Here is a 9,204-nt window from a genome sequence, read left to right as displayed (position 1 = left end):
TGCTTCAAACACTTTTCATACGTTCCAAAAACCACGCACTGGTTTGATAATCACCTCCTGTGCGTTGTTCGAGGCTTTGTGACCTGTCAATCTCGATGTTTGGTATAAAGACTTCTCTCTCATTCATTCCCGCCACCAACGAATGAATGATTACAAACAAGCTCTTTGCTTTGTTCTCATTAAAGAAAGCGCTGCAGAAACGCTATAAACGCACAAGGCAAAGCAAACACCGATTACGTTGGTTCTATTACCTTTGTGTACAGCTCTGACGCTGCCATACTGGTGGAGCTGTCGTGTCCTTTTTCCATGAATCTCAGCAGCTAGATTTGAACATCAGTAGTTCGCCGCTACGTGTTTTCCTCGCAGTTAATAAAAGTCCCTCCAGGTTTTAGGTTACTCTCTTTTTAGTGTACACCTAGCGCCATCATACCTAGAAAACCTCAATATTTTGGCATCTCTCGGAGCATTGTGGGAATTGATGATGGATAAAATGATTCAGTAAAACGCGGTTGTTGCCATGGGCTCGGAAACATAGCTAAACAGCGCTCCGCTGTGGCCAAGAGGCGACATCGCTTTAGTTCTGCTGGTTAGAAGCCTGCTTGTCAGATATTAGTCAGATTCCGTTGCAAAACGTTTAGTCTGTTTACTATATGAGCAAACGGAAGCAAACATAACGAAACGGGGAGGAACCTACCTGAATTTGTTCAGCAGAAACTCATGTTCGATGCCAAACGTTTTCCGTTTGGATTGCAACAGACTAAACGTTTTGCAACAGAATCCGACTAATGAATACAGCCCTGGTTGCCATGTGACATAGGCCTGATAATTTAGCCCTCTTTGTCCCAGATGCGACATAAAGCTGCAACAATCTTCTTACACTAGGGTCTGTCGGTCTTCAGCCAGAGCTTGTGTGTTTTAAAAGGGAGACAAATCCAGATTATTTATATACATTTTGATCAAGATTTATCTTGGTGCTTCAGCTCAGATGGTGTTATCCCTCATCTAAAACTAACTGTCCTCTACATTTTCATACAGAATTATTTTGTATACAATCCTTCATAGATGATTGTATGATCTGTCAATACATGGAGTCAGTCATCAAACACCCAACAGCCATTTGTGCAAAACTATTTTATTTACAAAACAAAATGGCACAAAGTGACAGGGGGGGTTGTGGATGGGGGCAGTCATATACACACACCTTAACTATTCAGTCCTTCAGCTTCAGACCCTTGATGACCACACCCCCACTAGTGGATTGGCCTGTGCATATATACAGTAGAGCACTATATAGGGAATAGGGTGTGACTGAGATCTGTAAAGATATGTTGGCCAAAGGGGTAGGTGTGTATGAGGGAGAGTATGTGTGTGAGAGAAATAAGGAGAGTGGGAGTGAGTGTGTGTATGTGAGAGAGTTGGGGTGTAGAGGAGTGTATCTGTGTGTGAGAGATGAATGAGTGTGTGTGAGGCCAAAACATTTGGAGCTAAATGAAGATGTCTTTAGCACCCCAGTCACATCATCCAGCTGTTACATCTACATTCACCACTGGAGGCTGCTGAGGGGAGGACGGCTCATAATGGATGGAACAGAGTAAAGGGAACGGCATCAAACACATGAAAACCATGTGTTTGATACCATTCCACTCCAGCCATTACCACGAGCACATCCTCCCCAATTAAAGGGGCCACCAAAAACCTGTGACATTCACCCCTCCCTCCGGTCTGAAACCAGAGGTTACAAATAGGGTCAAGAGTTTTTCCTGGTCAGGAGGTTTTATGGGGCCATACATGTTGGTGCTTTTCCATTGAGACTTACTCACACTAGTGGGTCATCAGTGTTTTAATGGAAGCTCTAGTGTTATCAGGAGGTTGATGCTAAAGACTTGGGGCAGGCAGAATTAACAACCTCCACATCATCCTTGACAGTAGCTTTGTGAGAAGGTGTTAAAGTTCATAGTTAGCCATGGCCTGGGCTCGGCTCCAAGTCAGAACAGGTCCACTGGAGCCATGGCACAGTGGGACACGGGTGCCGACCCGGGTAGACGGAAACAGAAAACTCTTGAGTATTTTGGTAAAACACTGGGGTAAATCCTCATTGGAAACTCGCCAATAGTGCACTACTCTTGACTAGAGTCCTATGTGGCAGTGGGTGTAATGTAGTGCACTACACAGAAAGAAGGGTATGATTGGAGATTCCCTATAAAATGCACTACTTCTCACCACCAGAGCCCATTGGACCCTGTTTAAAAGTGGTGCACTATGTAATGAATAGGTTGCCATTTGTGACAAATATGTAGCCTTTAAAACAGAACAGCAGCAGTGAGAGGTTCTGGTCAGTCATTATCAAGGTTATATTCAATCACTCAAGCACATTAGAGCATAATTTAGATGACAACATAACACCAACGTGTTTGGTAAATCATAATATTCTACGTTAAAACATTCTAAAAGGCTGACTTCAGCCTCACTCCTCTCCAACACAACTAGAAATATTTACACAATCAGCTAACAGGACTTGAGACGACATTCAATCCTCTAGACCAGAGACCGTCTGCCTGTCCAAAACGGATCACTATGCCCTATGTAATGTAACCGTTTTGGGCCAGATGCTCAAAGGGCAGCCACATAGGGCACTGGTTGATAGTAGTGTACTGCATAGGGAATAGTGTGCCATTTCAGACTCTCTGTGGCTCCAGTCTGGGCCCTCCTCCCTCCTATGTTACAGACTCTCCAGGTGTGTATCCAAAATGGCACCCTATTCCCTAAATACACAAGTGTACAAAACATTATGAACACCTGCTCTTTCCATGACATAGACTGACCAGGTGAATGCTATGATTCCTTATTGATGTCACTTGTTAAATCCAATTCAAATCAGTATTGATGAATGATTAGAGTCCGGTTAAAGAAGGATTGTAGAGCCTTGAGACAGATTGTGTATGTGTGCCATTCAGAGGGTGACAGATTTAGGTGCCTTTGATTGGGATATGGTAGTAGGTGCCAGTTTGAGTGCGTCAAGAACTGCAACACTGCTGGATTTGTCACGTTCAACAGTTTCCTGTGCGTCTCAATAATGGTTCACCACCCAAAAGATATCCAGCCAACTTGACAACTGTGAGAAGCATTGGAGTCAACATGAGCCAGCATCCCTGTGGAATGCTTTCGACACCTTGTAGAGTCCATGCCCCAACGAATTGAGGCTGTTCTGAGGGCAAAAGGGGGTGCAACTCAATATTAGGAATGGTGTTCCTAATGTTTTGTACACTGTACTTTTGACCAGGGCCCACAGGGCTATATAGGGGATAGGGTGTCATCTGGGACACAGAGTTGTGGTCATCTTTAAAGTCTCCTCCTGTAGTGGAGTCATCCCAGTCCTCCCTCTCTCTCCCTTCTACACATCCTCATCCTTGCTTTCAGTGTATTTTTACATGAGAATAGAAAATAAACAAGAACAGAGGGGAGGAAGAGCAGGAAGAAGAGGGAGCCATAACAGAGTGGAAGGTGAGGGGAAGCAGAGGACTGGGTGAAGAGGATGAGGGACAGAACCAGAGACAGGCGGTTAGAGGTGTGTGCCAGTTTGCTGGCCACCAGGGAAGGGTCTCTCTGGGGCTGGGGCAGAAGTAGATGGGGGGGAGGTAGTGAGACAGGAACAGGTGTAGCAGGGTGATTGTTAGGAGTATTGACAGGGTTAGAGACAGGACAGTGTGTATCAGCCGGACAGTTTGCTGGCCACCAGGGAAGGGTCTCTCTGGGGCTGGGGCAGAAGTAGATGGGGGGAGGTAGTGAGACAGGAACAGGTGTAGCAGGGTGATTGTTAGGAGTATTGACAGGGTTAGAGACAGGACAGTGTGTATCAGCCGGCCAGTTTGCTGACCACCAGGGAAGGGTCTCTCTGGGGCTGGGGCAGAAGTAGATGGGGGGAGGTAGTGAGACAGGAACAGGTGTAGCAGGGTGATTGTTAGGAGTATTGACAGGGTTAGAGACAGGACAGTGTGTATCAGCCGGCCAGTTTGCTGGCCACCAGGGAAGGTTTCCTCTGAGGCAGGTCCTGAGGTGTGGGGATATGGTCTCCTGTGATCTCTCCTCCTCCGCTCTTCTCTGACGCAGCTGCAGGAAGCTGCTTGTTCTTCACCTTGGCCTTGGCCATGTTGTAGTCCCCAGAGTCAAAATACTTTTGCTGCAGAGAGAGAATGTTCAACTTAAAACAAGCTGTAACTTTTTTTAAATACATAGTCTAATTGATGCTGAGAGAGAAACAACTGTGGGCTTGTGGGGATAAGTTAGGAGAGAAGGTAGGGCAGTAGGTAGGGCTGTGGACTCACCCCCTTGGTCAGGCGTTTGCGTAGCAGGTCGGAGCCTCCAGGTTTGTGCCCCAGGTTTGGGTAGCGAGCCTTCAACTTGGCCTCCTCAACCTTCTCTGGACTGGTCACCTTGTCGTCCATCTCCTGAAACACAAACAACAATTGAAAGCTTTTCTGTGGCGCAGCTGGCTAAAGGCATTGTCAAGCGGGCGGTCACGTGTTTGCGAGGCATTGTGCCTAGGGTTCGAGCCGTTGTACGGACAGCGTACCCAAAGCTATGCTAAGCAAACACACTGTGGTCTGTCACATCAGCTCCTGAAAACACCTGCACAACACATACGCCACCCACATGGACAACACATGTGGAGGGAGCAGGGCTGTTACTACTGGTAGGGAAGTCAAGCTTTCAGCCTGCTGCACAGATCCTATGGATGCTCTAGTCTAGAGCGCCTGGTTAAATTGTGCTAAAAACTGCAACGCTGCTGGGTTTTCACACTCAACTGTTTGCCCATGTGAATTAAGAATGGTCCACCACACAAAGGACATCCAGCCAACTTGACAACTGTGGGAAGCATTGGAGTCAACATGGGCCAGCATCCCTGTGGAACGCTTTCCACACCTTGTAGTCCATACCCCGGGCAAATTGAGCCTGTTCTGAGGGCAAAAGGGGGTGCGACTCAATTTTTGTAAGGTGTTCCTAATGTTCTCACAGATAGTCACAGAGACGTCAGGTTGTCATCTAATCGACAAACTCTGCAAAAAAAAGAAACGTCCCTTTTTCAGGACCCTGTGTTTCAAAGGTAATTCATAAAAATCCAAATAACTTCACAGATCGTCATTGTAAAGGGTTTAAACACTGTTTCCCATGCTTGTTCAATAAACCATAAATAATTAATGAACATGGAGCTGTGGAATGGTCTTTAAGACACTGACAGCTTACAGACGGTAGACAATCAAGGTCACAGTTATGAAAACTTAGGACACTAAAGAGGCCTTTCTACGGACTCTGAAAAACACCAAAAGAAAGATGCCCAGGGTCCCTGCTCATCTGCGTGAATGTACCTTAGGCAAGCTGCAAGGAGGCATGAGGATTGCAGATGTGGCCAGGGCAATAAATTGCCATGTCCATACTCGGAGACGCCTAAGACAGCGCTACAGGGAGACAGGACGGACAGCTGATCGTCCTCACAGTGGCAGACCACGTGTAACAACACCTGCGGGACAGGTACAGGATGGCAACAACAACTGCCTGAGTTACACCAGGAATGCACAACCCCTCCATCAGTGCTCAGACTGTCCGCAATACACTGAGAGATGCTGGACTTGTAGGCCTGTAGTATGGCAGGTCTTCACCGGCAACAACGTCGCCTATCGGCACAAACCCACTGTCGCTGGACCAGACAGGACTGGCAAAAAGTGCTCATCACTGACGAGTCGCGGTTTCGTCTCATCAGGGGCGATGGTCAGATTTGGGTTTATCATCGAAGGACTGAGCATTACACTAAGGCCTGTACTCTGGCGAGGGATCGAGGTGGAGGGTCCGTTATGGTCTGGGGCGGTGTGTCACAGCATCATCGGACTGAGCTTGTTGTCATTGCAGGCAATCTCAACGCTGTGCGTTACAGGGAAGACATCCTCCTCCCTCATGTGGGACCCTTCCTGCAGGCTCATCCTGACATGACCCTCCAGCATGACAATGCCACCAGCCATACTGCTCGTTCTGTGCGTGGTTTCCTTCAAGACATGAATATCAGTGTTCTGCCATGGCCAGCGAAGAGCCCGGATCTCAATCCCATTGGGCAAGTCTGGGACCTGTTGGATCAGAGGGTGAGGGCCATTCCCCCCCAGAAATGTCCAGGAACTTGCAGGTGCCTTGGTGGAAGAGTGGGGTAACATCTCACAGCAAGAACTGGCAAATCTGGTGCAGTCCATGAGGAGGAGATGCACTGCATTACTTAATGCAGCTACACCAGATACTGACTGTTACTTTTGACCCCCCCTTTGTTCAGGGACACATTATTCCACTTCTGTTAGTCACATGCCTGTGGAACTTGTTCAGTTTATGTATCAGTTGTTGAATCTTGTTATGCTCATACAAATATTTACACATGTTAAGTTTGCTGAAAATAAACGCAGTTGACAGTGAGAGGACATTTCTTTTTTTTGCTGAGTTTAGCTAGCTAGCTACCTAGCTAAGGACAGGACAAAACAAACACTGGCCTTCAGTACAGCGAGGGGCGAGTCACTGTTGACACACAGCCAGGCTGCCTTCTTTAGTAGTCAAGCCACTGAAAGCAACATAACTTCCCTAACGTTAGATGGCTTTGATGGTGGTAGGTAGTAAGTTATATAACGTGTTGGTTAATGTGGTCAAAACTAGCTGGCTAATGTGCCAATGATGTTTGTTAGCAAGCTGCTAAAATAGACACAAACCGACATATTTAACGTTAACTCGTTAGGTCAATATCCAACAAGCAAGTCAATTAACTAACGTTGGTTATTACTTTAGGAAACACAATAATTGGGGTATTTGTTCTGCTTGTACTTAACAAATAACCATGACTTGATTAGTTAACGTTAGCTGCCCACAATGCTAACGTTAACTGTCGAAGCTAGCTACCGCGTTAGCTAGATGAAATCCGACCTTAGCTTAATATCGAAAAGCCCTGCTAGCTACGACTGCAAATAGTTATGGAAAACAGCTTGATTAGATACCAACTGGCATTTATTAAGCAAACTGATATTGTTGTTGATAATCACGATTGCTAGTTAGAAAAGATTAACGCTAACGACGTTACAGTAGCTAACGTTAGCTAAAAACCTGCCATATCATATGATAGTGTGCATTGCAGTGCAGCTTGACTGTCGTTGGTTAGCAAGTGGTTGTGTTTAAGGCAAATAAACGTACATTCTGGTCATTCACCACCGTCTCCTCCGTCGTCTTTGTCCCCTCAATTTCCTCCGACATTTCAGTGTAACCTCGATCCCTGGCAAAGTCGAAAAGTAAACACAATCTGAACTAAATCCTTGCCCTGGCTTCCTCTCCCCATACGAATCCGTCCGACCGTTAACTATCAGCCCGCACAAATATGTCTGCCCGATCTGACGTCATTCTTTAGCAGAGGCGCGCTCACCCATCTTCCTCTAAAAACTGTCGCTTGATATTTGAGCAAGACAAATGTAGAGCCTTTTGTTGAGCATCAACTTTACTCGACTTAATTCATGCAACCGACATTCCCACTACAAAAGTTTTTGACATCAAATTTGAAGTGGTGTTTCCCAGTATATTGCATGATGGTAAATGTCGTTTTTTTGCTGTAATGATAATGGACTGCATCAGAAGGCTTTGGTCATCAAGTCCAATGTCATGAAATAAGCTAAATTATACACATTCTTCCTTTGATGGACCATGATCCATAGGTTATATTGAAGGCCAGTGATTGTGGGGGAACTGCCAGAGCTGAACCAGTGACTCTGTGGTTATGGAGCATGGCCACCACCTGTGCCATGACCTCTTGGCAGTTGAAGCCTGCAGCAGTAGGCCTACACTAAGAAAGAAGGGTCAGGATACATATATTAGTGATTTGCAGACAGAACAAAAGTGTTATTTAATTGACAAGGATTTGAATGTGGTTCCTCAGTGTGTATTCTTTGTTTTCTCCACAGGCCACGTGATCATGTACATCTGACCCCAGGACCAACCTGCTATGACCAGAGGACTTAAACAGTCATTTTATACCCCTGTAGAAATATTGACTCATTTTCATATCATCTTTATCATATGTGGCCTTTCTAGGGAGTTTTTCCTAGCCACCGTGCTTCTACACCTGCATTGCTTGCTGTTTGGGGTTTTAGGCTGGGTTTCTAAATCAAATCAAATCAAATTTTATTTGTCACATACACATGGTTAGCAGATATTAATGCGAGTGTAGCGAAATGCTTGTGCTTCTAGTTCCGACAATGCAGTAATAACAAGTAATCTATCTAACAATTCCAAAACTACTGTCTTGTACACAGTGTAAGGGGATAAAGAATATGTACATAAGGATATATGAATGAGTGATGGTACAGAGCAGCATAGGCAAGATACAGTAGATGGTATCGAGTACAGTATGTACAAATGAGATGAGTATGTAAACAGTGGCATAGTTTAAAGTGGCTAGTGATACATGTATTACATAAGGATACAGTCGATGATATAGAGTACAGTATATACGTATGCATATGAGATGAATAATGTAGGGTAAGTAACATTATATAAGGTAGCATTGTTTAAAGTGGCTAGTGATATATTTACATAATTTCCCATCAATTCCCATTATTAAAGTGGCTGGAGTTGAGTCAGTGTCAGTGTGTTGGCAGCAGCCACTCAGTGTTAGTGGTGGCTGTTTAACAGTCTGATGGCCTTGAGATAGAAGCTGTTTTTCAGTCTCTCGGTCCCAGCTTTGATGCACCTGTACTGACCTCGCCTTCTGGATGATAGCGGGGTGAACAGGCAGTGGCTCGGGTGGTTGATGTCCTTGATGATCTTTATGGCCTTCCTGTGACATCGGGTGGTGTAGGTGTCCTGGAGGGCAGGTAGTTTGCCCCCGGTGATGCGTTGTGCAGACCTCACTACCCTCTGGAGAGCCTTACGGTTGAGGGCGGTGCAGTTGCCATATCAGGCGGTGATACAGCCCGCCAGGATGCTCTCGATTGTGCATCTGTAGAAGTTAGTGAGTGCTTTTGGTGACAAGCCGAATTTCTTCAGCCTCCTGAGGTTGAAGAGGCGCTGCTGCGCCTTCTTCACGATGCTGTCTGTGTGAGTGGATCAATTCAGTTTGTCTGTGATGTGTATGCCGAGGAACTTAAAACTTGCTACCCTCTCCACTACTGTTCCATCGATGTGGATAGGGGGGTGTTC

At 45.8% G+C, this 9,204-nt stretch overlaps 1 protein-coding gene across 1 annotated transcript; it reads right to left on the bottom strand.

Moving 5' to 3' along the window:
- Positions 1-1,116: 1,116 nt before the first annotated feature.
- On the bottom strand, positions 1,117-7,420 carry LOC139411636 (cAMP-regulated phosphoprotein 19-like). Its single transcript, XM_071158232.1, has 3 exons — positions 7,210-7,420; positions 4,323-4,445; positions 1,117-4,177 (listed from the first exon to the last, which is right to left on the bottom strand). The coding sequence occupies exons 1-3, from the start codon at positions 7,267-7,269 to the stop codon at positions 3,998-4,000; spliced, it is 363 nt and encodes a 120-aa protein (XP_071014333.1). The 5' UTR covers positions 7,270-7,420; the 3' UTR covers positions 1,117-3,997.
- Between the last annotated feature and the right edge of the window lie 1,784 nt (positions 7,421-9,204).

Source organism: Oncorhynchus clarkii, chromosome 6 (assembly GCF_045791955.1).
Source record: "Oncorhynchus clarkii lewisi isolate Uvic-CL-2024 chromosome 6, UVic_Ocla_1.0, whole genome shotgun sequence".
NCBI classification, from domain to species: Eukaryota; Metazoa; Chordata; class Actinopteri; order Salmoniformes; family Salmonidae; genus Oncorhynchus; species Oncorhynchus clarkii.
This window is presented reverse-complemented; position numbering and strand designations above follow the sequence as displayed.

Bases quoted from the DNA above. Each gene is read 5' to 3' on its own strand.
- LOC139411636 (XM_071158232.1), bottom strand. From the start codon at position 7,269: ATGTCGGAGGAAATTGAGGGGACAAAGACGACGGAGGAGACGGTGGTG. The intron at 4,446-7,209 runs GTACGTTTATTT...TTTGTGTTTCAG, and splicing joins CGGTGGTGAATGACCAGAAT to GAGATGGACGACAAGGTGAC. The intron at 4,178-4,322 runs GTGAGTCCACAG...CTCTCTCTGCAG, and splicing joins GCAAACGCCTGACCAAGGGG to CAAAAGTATTTTGACTCTGG.